At 44.7% G+C, this 21606-nt stretch overlaps 1 protein-coding gene across 2 annotated transcripts in view; it reads left to right on the forward strand.

Moving 5' to 3' along the window:
* Nucleotides 1-21606, forward strand: part of BSN (bassoon presynaptic cytomatrix protein) — a 166260-nt gene that overhangs the window by 14357 nt on the left and 130297 nt on the right. For both annotated transcript variants that reach the window (XR_012906554.2, XM_075939578.2), the window contains exon 2: nt 8622-9021. Coding sequence is in view for 1 of the 2 variants with exons in the window: in XM_075939578.2 (XP_075795693.2) it covers nt 8622-9021 (400 nt within the window). In the remaining variant the exon portion in view is untranslated. The remainder of the gene's footprint in view (nt 1-8621; nt 9022-21606) is intronic.

Below are 21606 nucleotides of genomic sequence, written 5' to 3' on the forward strand. Positions count from 1 at the left end.
ATAATAGTACATTTGCAAGTTCAGCTTTCATGATAAAGAGATTGCACTGCAATACTTGTAATGGGGGAATTGGAAAAATACAATTGCTTTTATTTATACAGTGTCAGTTTTTTAAATAAAAATAAATATAAAGTGAGCAATGTGCACTTTGCGTTCTTAGTTGTAATTCTAATCAATATATTTGAAAATATAGAAAAGATCCAAAATATTTAAATCATTTGTATTCCATTATGTAATCATGCATGGTTAATTTTTTAAATTGTCTGACAACCTTCATTCTGATTTTATTTACACTGATGTAAATCTGGACTAAATCCATTTAACTTAGTTACAGTGCTGTAAGTTAGTTGAGCTCAATATTAAGTGCACATTATAAGACCGAGAGTACAGTACAAGTGAGACAACCAGATGTCTAGTTCATTGTCTTCTAGGTTCTCCATGGGTGTGGGACAAGGGAGGCAAAAGGGGGCAGTTGCCCTGGGGCCCAGCAATTCAAAAGGAGCCACAGGCCCTGTAAATTGCCATCTGAGTGAGGTGGCATGCGCTCAGCGCAGCTCTGAGGGCAGGGGTAAGGGCCCAGCACCACGCTCCCGGTGCCACTGAGGGCTGGCTGCCCCTGGCCCCACTCCTTCTGAGGCACAGTCAGCCCTTCTCCCCCCCCCCCCCCTTGCCCAGGGGCCCATGATGGCTGTGGGCCCTGCTGTATGGAGCCCAGGCAGCTAGGCAACAGTCACACCTGGATTGCTGTCTCTCTGCAAAGAGTAAAACACCCTATTCCCACCACCTGGTTAAACATGCAGCACATAAGGGATACTAAGAGAAATTTCCGTTGTGTCACAAGTTTCAGTCCCATAAAGTGCCTGAATCATGTAAAATGTGCAGAAGAAAGGAATGTGAATTTAGGAATAACCAGTCTGGATCAGATCTGCGGATTATTCAATCCAGTATCTTGTCTCCAACAGTAGCTAATTTCAGAGGAAGGTGGAAACACACTATAATAGGCAAACGTGAGATAAAATGTCTCCATGATGGTCTCATCTTAATCACTGCTTGTGAGAGATTGCTTAAAATCTGAAATGAAGTATTGTATTCTTCAGAAGCTCATCTCCTTTTGCGATAACAATTTGATATTCTTGTTATCCATCTAACTCAATTTCTCTTTGAATTTTATGAAGTTCTTGGCCTCAATGACATCCTGTGATAAAGATTTCCATAGTTTAATTACATTATTTAAAAATGTATTTCTTTTTCTCAGTTTTGAATTACTCATCTTTTAATTTCATTCAGTTATGAGACCAGGCTAACAGACACTCTTTATCTCAAGTTTATTTTATAGATTATTATCAAGCCTTCTCTTATTTATTTCTCTCCAAGGTAATAGTCCCAAACCCCTTCTCTTTTCATCAGAGAGTTTTCTAGGCCCTGTATTATTCCTGTTTCCTTTTTCTGATTCACCTGTAATTCAGAAATATCTGTTTTGATGTGCAGTGCCCAGTACTGCATAAAAAATACAGTGCACCTTTAATATATACAAAATAGGGATGTTAAAATGTGTGTCTTTTTGTAAATGTGAAAATTTCAATGGTTACATGTGGGGTGGGAGCTTTTAAGTGTACTAATTCCTGCCTTTCTCCCTCCCCCCCTTCCCCCCCAGTGCTGCTACCTTTGATACAGAGGCAGCAGCACAGGAGGTGGGAAAGGGGGGCTGTGCATAATCATGAGGGTTAGCCTGAGCTAATCGGTTAACCATGCACATGAGTACATGTTCACATTCCTAATAAAAAGTCAGTAGAATATTTTTTTGTATTAATCATCATCCCATTCTGTGTTCTTGCATTTTGTTTGCTCTTTTTACTGCAGTTGCATCTGAAAGAGGTTTTCCTTGAATGATCAACAGTTGTGGGGGACTTTCCATTCCACTAGTATTTCAGGAGGCTGATAAAAGAGCAGCAACAAAAGTCAGACGTATATAAATGAGTAGGTCTGGATAACTTGCACCCAGTTTTTTTGAAGGGCGGGATGTGGAGCTCTCTGGAGCATTAATGTTGATTTTCGTTATATCTCGAGATATCTGGGAAGTTCCAAGAGATTGGAAGTAAACTATTGTGCCAATATTTTAAAAGGGTGAACAAGATTACTCAGGTAATCATAGGCCTGTGAATCTGACATCAGTCCAGGGCAAGATAATGGAGTGACTGATACAGGACTCAACAAATAAAGAATTAAAAGAGGGGGATAAAATTAATGACAATCAACATAGATTAATGGAAAATAGCACTTTTGTAAAATTTATAAGATATATTTAAATATAATTACAAGTTTGGTTAATAAAGGTAATAGTATTTATGTAGCATACTGTTGACTTGGTACCACATGAAATTTTGATTAAAACATTAAAAGATTTAAAATATTAAATGGATTAAAAGCTGACTAATTGACAGGTCTCAAAATTTCACCGGGTAGCTGTGTTAGTCTTTATCTGTAAAAACAATGGGGAGTCCTGTGATGCTTTAGACTAACAGATTTATTAGGGCATAAGTTTTCGTGGGTAAAACCCACATTTCAAAATGTTATTGTAAACAGAGAATGATAACTGTATATGTGTGTTTCTAATAGGGTCTCAGGGATTGGTTCCTATCCTTACCTTGTTTAAAATTTTTGTGTCCTGGAAGAAAACATAAAATTGTCACTGATAAAGTTTGCAAATGACACAAAATTAGGCAAGTGGTCAGTAAGAAAGAAGACAGGTATGATCTAGATTTTTTGGTAAACTGGGTGCAGGTAAGCAATATGTGTATTAATAGACTTACACCTCTGTACTCTAGGGGTGTGTCTACACTGTGCTGTAGGGCAAAATAAGATACACAATTTGAGCTACGCAAATTGCGTATCTTATTTTGTAATTTTTAAATAGCCCACTATTCCATAACATCCCTTACTCCTCATGGATTGAGGTTTACAGGAATGTCAGAATAGCAAGCCCAAAATAACGGGCTTACTGTTAGATGTGGGATAGCTATTGTATCCCGAAATAATTGCAGTGAAGACATAGCCTGTGTGTCTCTAATCTGGGAACAGCTGTGGTATGGAGAAGGAAGCAGCTCTGTACTCTGCCACTCAGCTGTGGCAATAGCGGCATGTAGAGCCACTTCCCTGAGGCTTTTCCCCACTGTTTCTATAGAGGTAGGGATTGTGATCCGGGAGTGGTGGGGAAGTGTGGAGCCATGTGTGCCTTTGGAAGCGAGGCAGCGGGCAAATAACCCAACTCCACCCCCTTACGCCCAAGAGCCCATGGCACCTTCCTTGGCCCAGAAAAATCTTTAATCCCACATACCCTGTTTCCCAGGATTGCTGGATTAAAGAGGTTCGAGTGTACTTCTAAATGTACATGTATACTTCTAGGAATGAAGACTTAAAGGATGGGGGGACTCTATTCTGAAAAACAAGGTTTTCTGAAAAAAGTTTTGGGATAGTGACAGATAATCAATTGAGTGAGCTCCCAGTTCAGCATGGAGGCCAAAAGGGCTAAATGCAAACCTTTGATGCATAAACGGGAATTTCATGTAGGAATAGAGAGATTATTTTACCTTTTGATTGGCACTGGTGCAACTGCTGTTGAAATACTTGTGTCCAGTTCAAGAAAAATATTGATAAATGTAAGAGTTCAGAGAAGAGCCACAAGTCTGACCAAAAGATTAGAAAACATGACTTAAAGTGATAGATGCAAGCTGGTCACTCTCCTTAGCTTAACAATGAGAAGGTTTAGGGGTGATTTGTTCATATTCTAAAGTACCTAGATGAGGAACAAAATTTTCATAATGGGCTTTTCAGTCTAGCATACAGAGATATAAAACAATCCAGTGTCTGCAAGTTGAAGTTGTTCAAATTCAAACTCAAATTCAATCGTACAATGTTGCCTGCCATTTCAGCCAGACTGATCATTCACTTAATGACCTTAAAACATGCATATTGCTTCAAAGAGACTTTAACTCCAGACTTCAACGAGAAGCTTCAGAATTGTCATTCATGCTTAAATTTGACACTTTATGTATGGGTTTAAACAAAGACTCTAATTATCTCACCCATTACAAAGATAGCTTCCCCAATTATTACCCCTAATGTCATTACCTCACAGAAACTTCCCCTATTATCACCCCATGTCACTACCTCACAAAAACGTACCTTCCCCCTCCCCCACCCACACTCTGTTCTAAAATTTGATTTGTCAATTTCACATGCGTTCACTTTTTTTTGATTGCATCACTTTGGTATATGTGGTTGTGCTGATTTTCTTCCACATATTGATCTGAGGAAGTGGGTCTGTCCCACGAAAGCTCATCATCTAATAAACCATCTTGTTAGTCTTTAAAGTGCTACATAGTTCTGTCTTTTGTTTCAGCAACAATGTTTACTAGTGATGGTAAGTAACCACTGGAACAATTTTGGGGACCGGTACATGAATTTTTCATTACTGGGAATTTTTATAACAAGATAAGATCTAGTTAAAAAAGATCAGATTATGGACACACAGGGGGAAGTTCTATGGTCTCTGTTGTGCAGTCAGATTTGGTATCACATTGGTGCTTTCTGGCCTTGGGATTTGTGAGAGTCTGCCTTTTTGCCATCAAAAAATGCTTTTATTTGAATTGGATTTCACAGCCAGATCCTCTGCTCCTGTCCCCAGCTACTTTGCAGCACTCAGGTGATACAAAGTGGCTAGAAGCTAGACCAACAGAGAATTTTTCTAGTCTAAGGGGACACTCGGATGAAGCCCGGCCAGCTGCTATGCCAACTGCTTTTCACTCACCATAGATGAAGTGTCTAGGACAGGATGGCACATGCTTGCACTCTGTTGTTTTCCACTGACATATGGTCTGTTTAGAAACATGGCCAGATTGGTGTCAAGTTAGTTGGCCTTTGGCTGCTATAATGTATAAATTGTATAAGGGTGGCTTGAGAATCAATAAGCCTTAACCAGCTCCTTGACTGCCTTCACACTCTTCTTTGTCAAATAGATCTAGCACAATAGACAGGGCCATTATTATTACATTATCCGCATGTTGCTTATTTATAGATTTCTGGTTTATATTTTCTTTTAGTACAAGGCTTTGCAAAAGTCAGATGTGAGGTGATTATCAGCTAGCAGGAATGGCCAGGCAACCAATGTTCTTGGAAAATGGAGCAAGTGCTGTATTGTGTATCTATGAACTGATGATGGAAGAATGCTAAAGTGAAGCCCTTTTTTGTCAGTCTGCTGTGTACTTTTGATGAAACATCTTTTCCATAAAACAGTGTGGAGACACCCCTAGGATTCCTCTTAGAACACACCAAGTAACTCAGTTATTTACATGTAGTCAGATTAGGGATGTAAAGGAGTAGGTGACTAGTCGATAAGCAAATGCTTATCAGATAGTCAACAGGATAGTCGACTAGTTGCTCCCCCTCTCCACTTGCTGCCTCTGTTAGATAGAGGCAACAAGGTGGGGTGGACACGAGGGTGCTTAAAAGTGGCAGCGCTGCACAGAGCCTGGCATTAGCTGTTCCATGTGACACTGCTGCTTTGAATGCCAGGGGAGCCCGGCATCAGGCTCCTTGTGGCATTACCAAGCAGCATTGCTGCGTGGAGCCTGGGATCAGCTGGGGACTCCCCAGCTGACCTGGGCTCAGTGTGGCGTTGCTGCTTTGAAATGCTGGGTGGAGCCCAGGATCAGCTGACCACAGGCTTTGTGCGCCATTTCAAAGTGGCGGCACCGTGTAGAGCCTGGGATCAGCTGAGGACTCCCCAGCTGACTCCATGAGGCATGTCAGCTTTGAAATGTACAAGAGTCCCAAGTGGGGGATCTTGTGCATTTCAAAGTGGAAGCTCCTGTGTGGAGCCCAGAGTCAGCAGGACTTCCTGCTGGCCCTGGGCTCCACGCGGCATTCAAACTTTGAAATACACAAGAGCACCCACTGGGGCTCTTGTCCATTTCAAAAATGGAATGCAGAAGTGCTTATCGACTAGTTGAGTAGTCGATGGAAATGTCATCGACTACTCAACTAGTAAATTAATTGCTACTTAACAGCCCTAATCCAGATAAACAGAAGTTTAAAGTATGTGAAATTTACTTTAATCACTTCCCTGCTAAGCATCCTAAATTGCCACTGAATTGAAAGATTTCAGCACCCTGAAGATTGCACTCTGTACAGCTTGCGCAGGAAGGATAGGCAGGGAAAAAAGGGAGAAGGTGTTGGCTTGTATGTTAAAACTGTAAACACTTGGACTGTGGTGGAGATGGACGTAGGAGACAGACTTGTTGAGAGTCTGAGTTAAGTTAAAAGTGGTAGAAAACAAAGGTGATGTTATACTACGGGTCTACTACAGACCACCAACCCAGGCAGAAGAGGTGGATGAGGCCTTTTTTAAGACTAAGAGGAAACACAACTGAAAAGAGTTGACAGTTCTTTAAAGGGACATTATTAAGGGCCCAAAAGCAAACTATTCCACTGAATAGGAAAGATAGAAAGTATGGCAGGAGATTAGCTTAGATCAACCAGGAGATCTTGTATGATCCAAAAATCAAAAAGGACTCCTGTACAAAGTGGAAACTAGTTCAAATTACAAAGGATGAATATAAGCAAACAACACAGGTATGCAGGGGCAAGGTTAGAAGGGCAAAGGTACAAAATGAGCTAAATCTAGCTAGAGACATAAAGTGTAACAAGATATTCTACAAGTATATTAGAAGCAAGAGGAAGACCAAGAACAGGGTAGGTAGGCCCATTGCTCAGTGAAGAGGGAGAAACAATAACAGGAAACTTGGAAAAGACAGAGGTGCTTAATGACTTCTTTGTTTTTGGTTTTTGTCAAGGGAACAGATGGTGACAGGATGCCTAGCATAGTGAATGCTAGTGGAAATGGGGGAAGGTCAGATGTTAAAATGAAAAAAGAACAAGTTAAAAATTACTTAGAAAAGTTAGATGTCGGCAAGTCACAAGGGCCCAATGAAATGCATCCTAGAATACTCAAGGAGCTGCTAGAGGAGGTATCTGAGCCTTTAACTATCATCTTTGAAAAATCATGGAAGTCAGGAGAAATTCCAGGAGACTGGAAACAGGCAAATATTGTGCCCATCTATAAAAAGGGAAATAAGAACAACCCAGGAAACTACAGAACAGTCAGTTTAACTTCTGTGCCAGGAAAGATAATGGAGCAAGTAATTAAGGAATCCATTTGGAAGATAATAAGGTAATGGGTAAAGAACAAATAATATCAAACCAATCTGATAGCTTTCTTTGATGGGATAATGGGTTTGTGGATAAGGGAAAAGCGGTAGACATGGTATACCTAGACTTTAGTAAGGCATTTGATACAGTCTTGCATGATCATCTTATTAATAAATAGTTTAGATGGGGCTATTATAAGGTGGGTGCATAATTGGCTGGATAACCATTCTCAGAGAGTAGTTATTAAAGGTTCAGAATCGTGCTGGAAGGGCATGACAAGTGAAGTCATGCAGGGATCTGTTTTGGGACCGCTTCTGTTCAATATCTTCATCAGTGATTTGGATGACAGCATAGAGTGTACAATTTGTAAGTTTGGAGATGATACCAAGCTGGGAGGGATAGTAAGTGTTTTGGAGGGCAGAGTCAACATTCAAAATGACCTGGACAAACTAGAGAAATGGGCTGAGGTAAACAGGATTATGTTTAATATGGACAAATGCAAAGTGTTCCACTTATGAAAGAACAATCAGTTTTACATATGCAGAATGGTAAGTGATTGTCTAGGAAGGAGTACTGCTAAATGGGATGTAGGGCTGGGGTCATAGTGGACCACAAGTTAAACATGAGTCAACAGTGTGTGTGATAATGTTGCCAAAAAAAAAAGCAAATATGGTTCTGGGATGTATTAACAAGAGTGTTGTTAACAAGACACCAGAAGTCATTCTTCCTCTACTCTGCACTGATTAGGCCCCAATTGGAGTATTGTAGCCAGTTCTGGGCACCACATTTCAAGAAAGATGAGAAATTGGAGAAAGTCCAGAGAAGAGCAACACAAATGATTAAAGGTCTAGAGAACATGACCTATGAAGGAAGACTGAAAGAACTGGGCTTGTGTAGTTTAGCAAAGAGAAGGCTGAGGGGGACATCATAGCAATTTTCAAGTATCTAAAAGGGTGTCATAAGGAAGGTGTCATAAGGAAAAGGGAGAAAAATTGTTCTCCTTGGCCTGTGATGATAAGATGAGAAGCAATGGGCTTAAAACTGCAGCAAGGGAGAGTTAGGTTGGACATTAGGAAAAGTTTCCTAACTGTCAGAGTGATTAAACACTGGAATAAACTGCCTAGGGAGGTTGTCAAGTCCTTATCACTGGAGATATATAAGACTCTCTAGATACGTAGACATCTATCAGGGATGATCTAGTTTGTGCTTGGTCCAGCCATGAGGGCAAGGGACTAGACTCAATGACCTCTTGAGGTCCCTTCCAGTTCTAGGATTCTATGATTGCTTCAGTGTGTTTCCAGTACTCTTGGTATATGAAAGTTTGCCATTTTTGTTATGTATTGCGTTTTCAAAAATGGTTGTAATAATTGGAATTCTCTAAAACTTGGTTTACATGTTGCTTTTTAATATTGCAGCACACCAAGAAGACTGGATCAATCGGATTTCCCAGTTGAAGAGCGATCAGCTTCCCCATCCCTTAAACAGTCCACCCAAACCCATGAAAGCACAGAAGAGATACTGAGCCATGGTCAGGCCAGCCAACAAGCAGATGGACCTAGGAGGACACTACAGGTGGATACCAGAATTCAGAAACCAGGACGATCTCCCTCTGTATCACCAGATCGAAGCAGCACTCCTACCTCCCCTTATTCTGTCCCACAAATTGCACCCCTTCCAAGCAGCACTCTCTGCCCTATATGCAAGACAACAGAACTCACCTCCTCTCCTAATCAGCCAAACTTCAACACTTGTACACAGTGTCACAGCAAGGTCTGCAACCAGTGTGGATTCAACCCCAACCCCCATCTCACTGAGGTAATTGCTTCTTTTATTTCTCAGATTTTCAGCCTGAAATTTTAAACTCAGGAGGTATTTAGTATGATAGCTATAACCCCAGAACACCTATGGTGTTTTCAGCACTCATGGGAAACAGTCAGGTTGGTATTCTGAGGTAGCATTCCCTGAGCCTTGAGGTTGTATCCTCCTCTTCCAGGTCCATGACAGATTAGCATCCTTATCCTTTAACACTGAGGCTGCTGGCTAATCAGTGGACAGTTGCAGTGATATGAGGACTGTAGAGAGGAATGGGAAGGTATATAAGGGGAAAACTTAGAGCTTCATTGAGGTACAGTTTCCATCTAGATTCCCCTCCCCCATGATTTATACCATGGATTTCCTGACCCTGGTTAATTCCACTCACATAGGAATGTCATATGTGTGAAGGACTGTGCCACGTGACATCTGTGGGGTGGTGACATATGACACAACAGGTATTGGAATGTTGAATAGCTCAGATTCTGAGTGGTGAGGTGATAGCTTTTGGCTGTGAATGTCAGATTGAATTGGATGCAGATATTGTATTCTGACATGGTGGGAGTTAAGTGAGAATAATCATTTGTAAGTTCATGTTTACTTGTAAAGTATTTCACCCAAGATGTCTGATGTGCACTTATAAAATAGTAAGCATGAGATTCCTGGGGGGCAGTTTTGACAATGTGTGAGAAATAGTTGAGGACATGCTGGTATGTGGGACTCCTTGAAACATTTGGTAAGTGTTATTTACATCAGTGACTTTAATTATGGGTACATGTACGTTCCCAGCTGAAATAACAAGGTACACTAGATCAGTTTTTTAGCTATTAAGGAGATATATAATAGAGAATATTAGTATCCGAACAACTTTCCCAAGTAGTAATAATAATAATTAAAAAAAAAGATTTAGGGTAAAATGCTCAAAAGTGCTTATGTGAGTTAGGAACTCATCCCTTTGAAAGCCATTGAAAATTTTACTCATAATTTCAGTGATCAACCAGTGACTCCTGTGGATTCCCACTTCACAAACAGAAATTCAGTTTCTAAATGTTGTTTGCGTCATTATAAAGCCTCATTCCTTTTCCGGGACAGGAATACTGAAAGCAAAGTTTTTAGGACGACTACTATCCCATAGGGCTCAGGGAGGGGCCCCTCCCCCTCGGGGGTCAGTGAGTGGCCACTCCACCCCACTACCCCCTGCTTAGTCTTTTGCGGAATTAATGGTGGCTTTCAGCTCTTCAGGACTGGCGGCAGGCCAATAAATGGTCCAGAGTCTAGACCCTTTCTCAGGGCGGGAAGGCAAAAAAATAGTTTGGTGCCCAGGCCCTCGGTTCAGGGCTGGGTGGCAAGCAAACAGTAAAACAGTCTTAATATGAGTGCTCAGTAACAGCCATGGGGGGAGGCTGCCACCCTAGAGTGGGGTGGCAGGGGGGATGCAGGTCTACCCATTCCACTGTGTCCCAGCCCAGGGCCCTAGTAGCAGCAGAGAAGTCTGCTGCTGGCTCAGTAGGGATCTGTCCCACAACACACTGACCTGGTTCTGTCTCAGCCCAATAGTAGTTGGTTACTCCTGGGCTTTTTCCATTCTTCCCCTCTGGTGGTTCCTGTGTCCTGTGCAGGTCCATGGGCTTCATTGCTCTGGAACTTCTGGACTGGTAAGCAGTCCTTCCAGGCTTTCATCCAGGAAGTAGGGTTGCCAGGTGTCCGGTATCAGCGCGCTCTGTCCGGTTAAAAAAAAATAAATCAGAAAATACCAGCCATGTGCAATGTCCGGTATTTTCAGATTTTTCTGGCTACGCACGGACGGAAACCTGGCGTGGGCGGGGGAGTGGCTGGGAGTCCCAGCTGTGAGGCGGGGCCACAATTGCAGTTGTTTCCTGCCTCCCCTTACTCCCGTCCAGCCCTGCCCCCTCCGGGCTGGTCCCCCCTTCCCTGATATCCTGCGGGCAGCCCCGTTCTGCCCGACTCCTCCCCCCCCGACCAGCCATGCTTTACATTGCCCCCCCCCATCTCCCCGGCCAGCCTTGTTGTGCCCCCCCCCCCCCCCCCCTTGCTCCTTAGCTGTTTCCAAGCCACCCTGTTCCCGGCCAACATCTGGCTGGTGTCGTCTCCTCCTCTCCCCCCTCATGAAAAGTAAGAGTGTGTGTGTGTGTGTGTGTGTGTGTGTTGTGTTGTTTTTTTTTTTGTGTTTTTTTGTTTTTAAATGACTACCTGGTTACCCCTAGGTCCTTGGAGTGCTTTTTTTTTTGCTCAATAACTTTGGTGTCCCCCCCTTTTTTTTCCTTCAACAACATTTTTCCTGGTGGGTTTCTTTATTTGGGGGAGGGGGGAAGGAGGAGGGATGTTCAGTATTTTTGTTACAGCCATCTGGCAACCCTAAGTAATAGGCTCGGTGGTCAAGTCCATCCCTCTTCCCAAGGCAGGACCAATCCCAACTGAATCAACCCAGCCAGGGCTTTGTCAAGCTGAGACTTAAAAACCTCGAGGGATGGAGATTCCACCCCCTCCCTAGGGAACCCATCCCAGTGCTTCACCATCTCCTAGTGAAATAGTTTTTCCTAATCTCCAGCCTAGACCTCCCCCACTGTAACTTGAGACCATTGCTCCTTGTTCTGCCATCGTCACTACTGTGAACAGCCTCTCTCCATCCTCTTTGGAACCTCCCTTCAGGAAGTTGAAGGCTGCTATCAAATCCCCCCTCACTCTTCGCTTCTGCAGACTAAACAGACCCAAGTCCCTCAGCCTCTCCTCATAGGTCATGTGCTCCAGCCCCCTAATCATTTTGATTGTCCTCTGCTAGACCCTCTCCAATGTGTCCACATCCTTTCTATAGTCAGGGGTCCAGACCTGGAGACAATACTCCAGATGTGGCCTCACCAGAGCCGAATAAAGGGGAATAATCACTACTCTAGACCTGCGGGCAATGCTCCTCCTAATGCCCCCTAATATGCCATTCGCCTTCTTGGCTACAAGGGCACCCTGTTGACTCATATCCAGCTTCTCATCCACTGTAATCCCCAGGTCCTTTTCTGCAGAATTGCTACTTAGCCATTCGGTCCCCAGCCTGTAACAATGCCTGAGATTCTTCCGTCCCAAGTGCAGGTCTCTACACTTGTCCTTGTTCAACCTCATCAGATTTCTTTTGGCCCAATCCTCTGATCTGTCTAGGTCACTCTGGACCCTTATTGTTGCCATTCTTTATACATTTCCATATCCAGTGTCTCTTCTGAGACGTGTTATTTCAACTGGATGCAGTATTCAAAATGGTAGCATAACCAGGCTTTATATAGCAGCATATTACTTGACCTGTCTTATTACCTTTTCTAATGGTTCCTAACATTTTAGCCTTGTTTTGTATGTATAACTGGAATTATGTTTTCCAATATGCATTATATTTCACTCCCCATCATCATCATATTTCATCTTCCATTTTCTTGCCTAGTCATCCATTTTGTGTTTTATTGCTAATGCTGTTGAAATTTGGAAGGAACTGAGTGAGATCTTAAAAAGAGAAATATGCAATGACAGAGGTAAATTACACTAATTAAAAAAATGAATGGAGCAAGCATTGACTCCAGGTAATTTGCTTGCAGATATTCTCAATACTCGGTACCAGGGTCAAAACTTTAAGTGCTGAAAAAGAGGAGCTGGCTATGACATGGGCATCTAGCAATCATCCCTTCATAATGCCAACTATAAGAAACTTCAGAGTTTGCTCCTGATGTTTTAAAGCAAGTCTCTCTAGTGAACTGGTGAAAGTCACTTAAGCACTTGAATTCAGAGATGGTTGAAGTGATAATCTCACTTTTAAGAGCAGTAGAAAGAATATTTTCTTCCTTTGGATTAATTCATTCCTTCTTCCTTTGGATTAATTCATTCCTTCTTCCTTTGGATTAATTCATTCCAAACTGAGAGAAAAGCAGGAAATTTTGTTTTTCTTTTCCAGATTAATTATGAACAAACAGGAAAATAAAGGTGAAGACAACTGAGTTAGCTGCAAAAGCCAGTATTTTAAGTTTCTCATGTTGACCTGATTGACATAGTGAATTTAATTTTTGCTTTTTAAAAATATTTAATTTAACTATTTTAGTTAAAAACAATTTTAACAAAAACAAACCTGATTTTAAAAAACTTCAATGTTTAACTAAATTCAAAAATTCATTTGCTTGTTTTGTTAAAATAGTATGTTTGCTATTGAAGAAAAAATCCAGAATATATAACATTGTTGTTTTAGTTAAATAAAACAATTTAAGTGTCTGCCTGGTGATGATCTCCTCCCAATACAACATGGCAAGAAAATCCTCCAAATATTAATGATTAACCTGTTGAACTGGAACTAGTTCACCTCCCAATGACTTTAGGAATATCTGCTTCAATTACCTTTGGTAAATGAAATAACTAAACAATCTGAAATTAAAAAAATAAACCACTGTTTAAAAATGTACAGGCAGTCCCCGGGTTACATACAAGATAGGGACTGTAGGTTTGTTCTTCAGTTGAATCTGTATGTAAGTCGGAACTGGCGTCAGCCGCTGCTGAAACTGATCAGTTTCAACCACGGCTGAATCTGGACGCCAGTTCTGACTTACATACAGATTCAACTTAAGAAACCCAGGCATCCCCAAGTCAGCTGCTGCTGAAACTGATCAGCAGCTGATTCCAGGAAGCCTGGGGCAGAGCAACTTTGCCTTGGGCTTCCTGTAGTCAGCCGCTGGTCAGTTTCAGCAGCGGCTGATTTGGGGACGCCTGGGGCAGAGCAGCTGGGGTGCTGCTGGGTTGCTCCAGTAGCGTGGCTCCTCGGCGCTACTGGAGCAACCCAGCAGCACCTCAGCTGCTCTGCCCCAGGCGTCCTGATTCAGCCGCGGCTGAAACTGACCAGCAGCGGCTGAATCAGGACGCCTGGGGCAGAGCAGCTGGGGTGCTGCCGGGTTGGTCCGGAGCGGCGCTGCGGGACCAACCCGGCAGCCCCCAGCTGCTCTACCCCAGGGGTAGGCAAGAAAAGCCTGGTCTGCGGGGGGGGGGCACTAGCTGTACCCCCCCACCCCCCAGCAGACCGGGGTGGCAGGACCACCCAAGTCCTCCACGGCTTTGCTCCGTCTCTCTGGTCTGCTGACCTGGGAGACGCGGAGCAAAGCCGCAGAGCACGCGGGCAGCGGGACAGGCCAGGCGCGCCGCGGCTGTCCCACTGCTGGCGTGCTCCGAGGCTTTGCTCCCCATCTCCCTGGTCTGCTGGTCAGACCAGGGAGACGGGGAGCAAAGCCTTGGAGCACGCCCGCAGCGGGACAGCCCGGGCGCGCTTGAGCTGTCCCCCTGCGGGCGTGCTCCGCGGCTTGTGCAAGAAGTTTTTGCAGAAGATCTCTTCCAATAAAAGCTTCTTGTGCAAGAAGCCTGAAGTCTAGACGTAACCTGTGCCTTGGGTCACACAGTTCCCACTGTGTAGTGCTATCTGTGAGAAGTTTCTATTCCACACAGTTTGTGGGGTGATCGTGGTGCTTATGAGCATTTCCTCAATAAGCCAGTAGGATTGTTTGGCCTTTTACAGTCATACTTGAAAGGCTGGTTGTGGGTGTTTTGAACCTCACAACATGTTTCAGTAACACATACATAGCCAAACTTCATAAGTTCACATACAGTACAATGATATATTAATATTTAGCAGATCAAGCCTTTTAGAATATCTCACAAGACATATTTTGTTCAAACATCTCTTAATTACTTGACAGTGATAAATATTGGAGTGTCATGGTGTCACAACCTGATCTACCCAGATCTGAACTGGTTAAACTGCTCATCCAGGGCAGCCTGGATAAATAATCAGCATGTGTCATTATTGGAGAAGACTTGAGGCTGCTGTTAATTTATGCCTAAGTGAAATACTCAAGAATTAACTTTGTGAATATAGTAACTCAATATCCATAAGGAAGGCACTGGACCAAAACTAAGCACAATGACCTGAAGATAGTTGTGCTTAGTCTATCTTGTAGCCCTAGTCCTATGATAAGGTGTGGGTGGGGAGCAGCAGGTATGGCTTGTTCATTGTTATGATCTTTGGATCCCTGTCTGTGGAATGTCCCTAGGGAACTTGCACAACCATATATAATTTAGAGCATACCTAAGGCAGACAGGCTAGTCCTCAGCTAATTCCAGAATCAGGGAAGAGCAAAACAAAATTGAGCTCCACTTTTGTTCCATCTCTTTCTCAGCTCTTCTGGTTCTCAGTGTGAAAAGAAGTTAATAAAATAGTGGAACTGGGGTTATTTAATATCTGTATTTATGATGTGCAAAGGTGGTAGAAGAGTGAAATTCTAACTTTGTGAGTTGTGCAAAATCACTTAGGCTATGTCTACACTGTCCTCATTTTGCGCCAAAAATATGCAAATGAGGTGGTGTGGAATATCGCAGTGCCTCATTTGCATAATTAATGAGGCTTTTGCGCAAGAGCCATTCTTCCTGGAAAAAAATGCGAAAGAATGGGTATTGCGCAAGACGGGGTTTTTGCGCAAAAAGGAGCCGTGTAGACGGCTTCTCTTTGTGCAAAAGCCTCTTGTGCAAAAACGGAGCCTCATTAATTATGCAAGAGATGCAGTGATATTCCATGTTTTGCCTCATTTGCATATGTTTTTGTGCAAGAGGCTATAGTGTAGACATAGCTTTAGTTTAGGTAAGTTTAGAGGGGATTGTGTGGGGAAAAAAGAAGGTTCTTATGATGAAGTGGAGAAACTGCTTGCTAGGGGTTAGGGATGTTAAATATCGGCTAATTCAATACAGCCACTCCCCGAGTTACGGACAAGTTATGGACCAAGACTTGGTCCGTAACTCGAAGTGTTCGTAACTTGGATGCTATAGAGTTACATGGTGACTACGTTGTTTGTAAGGGCGGATCGCCGTTCGTAACTCGGATCTGCATTTACGACCACTTTGGTCGTAAGTGCGGATGGTCATAAGTGGAGGTGGTCATAACTCGGGTAGCGGCTGTAGTTGATTAACCTCATGAATTCTTATCAGTTACTCGACTATTTTATAATCCCTGGGGGTGGGGCCGGCAGCCAGTGTGCTCCGGCCCCTCTCCTGAGGAGCCCTCTGCCACTCTGCACTGCTGCCTCTGTGCCAAGTGGGAGCTGGTCCATGAGGGGAGCCAGTTTAAAAACCAGCTCCCCTCTCAGACTGACTGTCTGCTGCCCCATGCTGCTGCCTCTGATACAGATGCAGTAGTGCAGAGAAACAGCAACCCCGGGGGGGGGGGGGTGGGGGCGGCAGTGTGAGCTCCCAGACTCAGCATGAGACAGAACTGAGCCAGGCTGCCTGCCCACTTGGCTCCTAATCAGGGCTGGAATAAGGGGTGGGCTAACTGGGCAGCTGCCCAGGGTGCCAACCTACTGTGTTAACCCCCACAGCACCCACCAGCAGTGCCCTTCCACCGCAGCCGCAGGTCCCTGCATGGCCAGGCGCAGCCCACCCTGGGCTGTGCACCATCAGCGGTGGCTGGGCCGACTGGGCAGTGCATCCGCCATGAATTCTTATTCTGGGTCTTGCGCCCCAGGGGCGACGCCATGTGCCTGGGGCCCGGGGCCCAGGGCGCCAAAATGGCTCGGGCCGGCCCTGCTCCTAATACACTTTCAATGCAGAGCCTCAGCAGGGATGGGTCCTGGACCCAGCATGAGCCAGGACTGAGCTGGGCTGCTGGCTAAAAAATTTACTGGTGTGTGTGTGTAGGGGAATGCATGTAGTCTATTACGTCAGCAGATAAGCTTTTGCTAATCGGTTAATTGACTATACTATTACGTCTCTCCTTGGAGTGAAAGAGAGCCTTGGGGCCCAACTAGCCTGGCAGCCCATGTCAGACCTGAAGGGGAGAGGGCAGAAGAGGACCTGGCTTTCTTGGGAGCTGACTGTGAAGGAGGTAGGAGTTAGTTGACTCCCTACCAGGGAGGAAAGATCACTAGCCTGCCATCAGAGTCAGCCACTAGGGAGTAAGAATCATTTCCCTGGCCAATGGAGAGGGGAGGAGCACTGGCCACCAGCATCAGTGGAAGTAACCAGGTGACTGAAGCACAGGGATTCTGGGGTTAAGCCTGATCAGCTTATGGTTGTCCTGCCCGAAGTAGCCTGGTACCATAACAGATCCATGTGGGAGTGCTACTGGAGGCAAGCCATCCCAGCCAATTTGCCTAGAGATTCATGCCCCAAAGTGAAGGGATGGTGGTAGGAAGTAGCCCAGGGCAGAGGATTTAGAATCCTTCCTAGGGGTCCCCCTGGTCAGGGGTTGACCCATAGAGCACTGGGCTCAAACTCAATGGAGAGGGATGGCCCAGGTCCGTCTACTCCACTCCCTAAAAAAACGAGGCACCTTGACTAGGAAAGCGAGGGGGCAGAGGTCAGATGTGCCAGTGCTGCCTGGCCCCCCAGGCACAGCTGCCATTAGGGGGAGGCAAGGAAGCCAATTGCCGTGGCCCCTACACCACAGGCTCTGTGAATCTACATTACATGCCTCAGCCCTGAGCAGTAGGAGTTATGGGGGAGTGCCACCTCCACCCCCTGACTCCCCATAGTGGGACAGCCTGTGGGTCCATGCCAAAGCCTCTGTGCCCAGTGCTGGCTCCACCCCCACAGACTGTCACACCTGACTTCCGGGGGCAGGGGAGCACTCCTCATTTTCTGCCCTGGACCCCAGCGAGTCTTAACGCTAGCCCTGCTAACAGGCTTAAACAACCTAGGGCTTAAGCAGTTGAAAAGACATGTATGTACCTACAAGCAAAATCGGAGTTCCCCATACATATTGAGGGGCACTAACTGAAAATAGATCTTTTCATCTCTACAGACAGCTCGTAAATACCTCTGCTCAATGTGCATCAGGGGCTTAGAAAACTCCATAATGTTAGTCTGTATTAGACAGGCAATGGAAAACACAAGTAAAATAATAGAATATAGTTCTGCAAATCAGTTGTACGCTCTCACAAGGTTCAGACTTGGGATACTGATTTAAAAAGTAGATAATGTGGAAAAGATCCAGAGAAAAGCAACTAAAATGCTAGGTGGCATGGATTAATGGTTATAAGAGGCAGTGGTTTGAGACAGTCCGGTTTACTGTCTGCTAATAAGATAACAATAGGACACCCATGAAATGAGAAGGCAACAAATTTAACATGGTTCCAAGGGAAGTACACACCACATCATTAACCTGTGATTCTTATTACTAAGGCTGAGAGCAGAATTTTCATAAGTCTTGTCATTAATAGGAATATTTGGACCTAGTAATAACTTTGTTCTGAGCATTTTAGGGTGAAGAAGAATACAGTTATACTGGGAATATAGTTACACCCTTTACTATGCTGTGGGTATTGCCTTGCCATTTTTAGCCCTGCTACTTCCTGCTAGTGTCTGTCCCTCATGGCTATGCGTATGGCTTACCCATGTAGAAGCTGAAGTAATGTGAGGTGATACTGTGTACATGGCATCTTGAATACTGTGTACTGATGTGGTCTCTTCACCTCAGAAAAGATATATTGGCATTGGAAAGGTTCAGAAAAGGGCAACTAAAATGACTAGGGGTTTGGAACGGGTCCCATATGAAGAGAGGTTAAAATGACTGGGACTTTTCAGTGTAGAAAAGAGGAGACTGAGGGGGATATGATAGAGGTCTATAAAATCATGAGTGGTGTGGAGAGGGCGAATAAAGAAAAGTTATTTATTAGTTCCCATAATGGAAGAACTAGAGGACACCAAATGAAGTTAATGGGTAGCAGGTTTAAAACTAATACAAGAAAGTTCTTCTTCACACAGCGTGTAGTCAACCTGTGGAACTCCTTGCCAGAGGAGGCTGTGAAGGCTAGGACTATAATAGAGTTTAAAGAGAAGCTAGATAATTTCATGGAGGTTAGGTCCATGAAAGGCTATTAGCCAGGGGATAGAAATGGTGTCCTTGGCCTCTGTTTGTCAGAGGCTGGGGAGGGATTGCAGGAGACAAATTGCTTGATCATTATCTTTGGTCCACCCTCTCTGGGGCACCTGGTGCTGGCCACTGTTGGCAGATTGGCTACTGGGCTAGATGGACCTTTTGGTCTGACCCAGTACGGCTGCTCTTATGTTCTTATGATACTGCTTTGTACCTTAATTCTGAATCACTTGTCTGTTCCTCCTCTTGGTAGGCCAAGCAAGCACTATGTGCCCTCTGCATGAGCAAAGCCACAGTGTGTCCCCTCCTGGTTCATGGGGAGAAGTGCTGCATCCTGTTTCCTCATGGTCAGGTTCTCGTTCAGGTTCTTGTTCCAGTCCAGGACTGTTATGGCTTAGGCAGATCTCATTTTCGAATGGCGTTTTCCTTTTTAGGGCCCTAATTGCTTGTCTCAGAGAAATGCTAGCTATGCAGAGCTGATTATCCTGGAAACAGTGTTGTATATTAATATTTGTACAGCTGCATGGGCATCCTGGAGATTCTTAGAAACAAAAGACTCAGTGCTCCTAGATAGCTTTTTTTTTAATGAACTTAATGCAGATGTTAGTGTGACACAGGAATGTCTCTCAAGGAGGGAGGTTTTCATTTGTTGTCACTTAGCCAAAGCATTTTATACTTCTCATTACCACCTAGAAAATCCATGATGTATGGAGTGAAAACCAATCTTTTCCTTTCATGGTCAACAGTTTGCCTGCCCAGGAGATGACTCGCCCCAGACAGAGTAGTTGGCACATCTCTCACCTGCCTCCCTGACGCACTCTTACCTCTGCCCTAAAAGTGCTTATTTGGTGCCACCCCCTAAATCAGGGGTGGGGAATCTTAGGCCCAGGGGCTGGATGTGGCCCCCAGCTTGCCTGGTTCCAGCCTCTAAGGCTCAGGGCCCACTCCAGCATTGGGGAACCCACACTGATGCTCCAGCCCCCCGCTGCTCCACAGCTGGACCACACAAAATCTATTAGCTTGGGCCCTCTAGGCTCTGGTGTGCAAGGAGAATGTGGGGATTGTTTTTGTTCTTCTCAGTTGGAAGCCATGTCAGCGAGGTGGTTTTTTTTTTTTTTTTTACTTGTGTGCAGCCCCTGACTGATTTTTCTGTGGGTCAGAGCCCTCCAACCCAAGAAAGGTTCCCCATCCCTGCTCTAAAGCCAGCCTTTGCCCACAGAGCCTTCCCAAAGCACTTGCTTACTGCTACCTGGGTAGGGCTTGGCGATGGAGAGGTGGCCTAACTTGCAGAGCAGGGCAGGGAGGGCTGCTGAGCAGAGAGCTATCGGCCTGAGCAAGCCAAGCAGCTCCAATCACCTTCCAATCAGCCCATTGCTGGCTGGAGGCAATGTTTTTCAAACTGTGGGATGTTCTTCACCCCATCCCTCGTGGTTTGGAAAGCTCTGCATTAAATTAAAGGCAGAACTTTGGGGAGACATGTCACCCCATATGCTCCCCCCTCCGTTTTTCCATCCCTGCAGTTTTGCATCTTAGGCAGCTGCTCTGCTTGCCCCACTCTGGTTATATCTCTCGGTATGGCAGCCTCAGAAGTTACAATGCCCAAAGTGGAGAGCTGCTTTCCACCAGCCCCACAGCACAAGAGCTGCAGGAACTGATGCTGTGCAGTGAGTGCCAGGGAGGATCCAACCTCTCTGAGGCAGCAGCCAACCAAACCACCTCAGGATATCCACACCAGAAATATTTACCTCAGTGTGGCATGCCATAACCTTTATAAATGGATCCCAAGCCCAGAAACCTTGTTTGGGGTTTGTTTTTGCCGTGGGGGGTGTTTTGGTTTGTTTTTTGTGTTTGCCGGACTAACAGGATTTAAGTGAGAGAGCTGATAAATACAGAGGCAGCAGTGGCCATGGCCCAAGTAGCAGAGGACACAAGGAGGATGAGTGGATGTGGTAACTGTGGTATGTACATGATCCTGGAGGGGGTACCCGAAAGGAGTTTTGTTTGCATGAAGTGCCGCCTGATAGAGCTGATGTAAGAAAAGATCTGAGGACTGGGGATGCAGGTGGAAACTTTGGTCGAGTCTAGAAGGGGGTTCGAGCAGATGATGGAGCAAAGGCATGACGTGGTTGAAGGGGAAAGCTTAGACATGCAGATGGAAGCAGGATCAAAGGCCTCTGAGCGGGGACTGCTGGGTGAAGAAAATGGACAGTAGAAGCATATGACTATGAGAACCAGGCAGAGGAAAAGATGGGCCAGTGAAGGAGAACTAGAGCTCAAGAACAGGTATGTGGAGCTGGAGAATGAAGAAGGGGTACAACAGGTGGCCATTGAAGGTGGAAGGGCAAGGAAGAAGAGAAGAGTGGTTAGTCCCATAGATAAAGGGGAAGAGTCAATGGAGACAGCACCAATAATGAGCACCAGGAGGATACAGGATGGGTTAAAGAGGATTACAAGGGAAAATAGGAATGGAAAGGACTTGCAGCCAGAAGAAACAAGAGATAGACTAGAGAATTGCATTGTCACCAGGAAAAGGCAGGTCTACGTGATTGGGGACTCCTTATTGAGAAGAATAGACAGGACTGTAACCAGAGCTGATCCAGAGAACAGAAGGGTGTGCTGTCTGCCAGGTGCTAAGATACAGGATGTAGAACTGAGGTTGAAGAGGATCCTAACGGGAGCGGGAAAGAATCCATCGA

Source organism: Pelodiscus sinensis, chromosome 11 (assembly GCF_052426305.1).
Source record: "Pelodiscus sinensis isolate ZL-2025 chromosome 11, ASM5242630v1, whole genome shotgun sequence".
Taxonomy (NCBI): Eukaryota; Metazoa; Chordata; order Testudines; family Trionychidae; genus Pelodiscus; species Pelodiscus sinensis.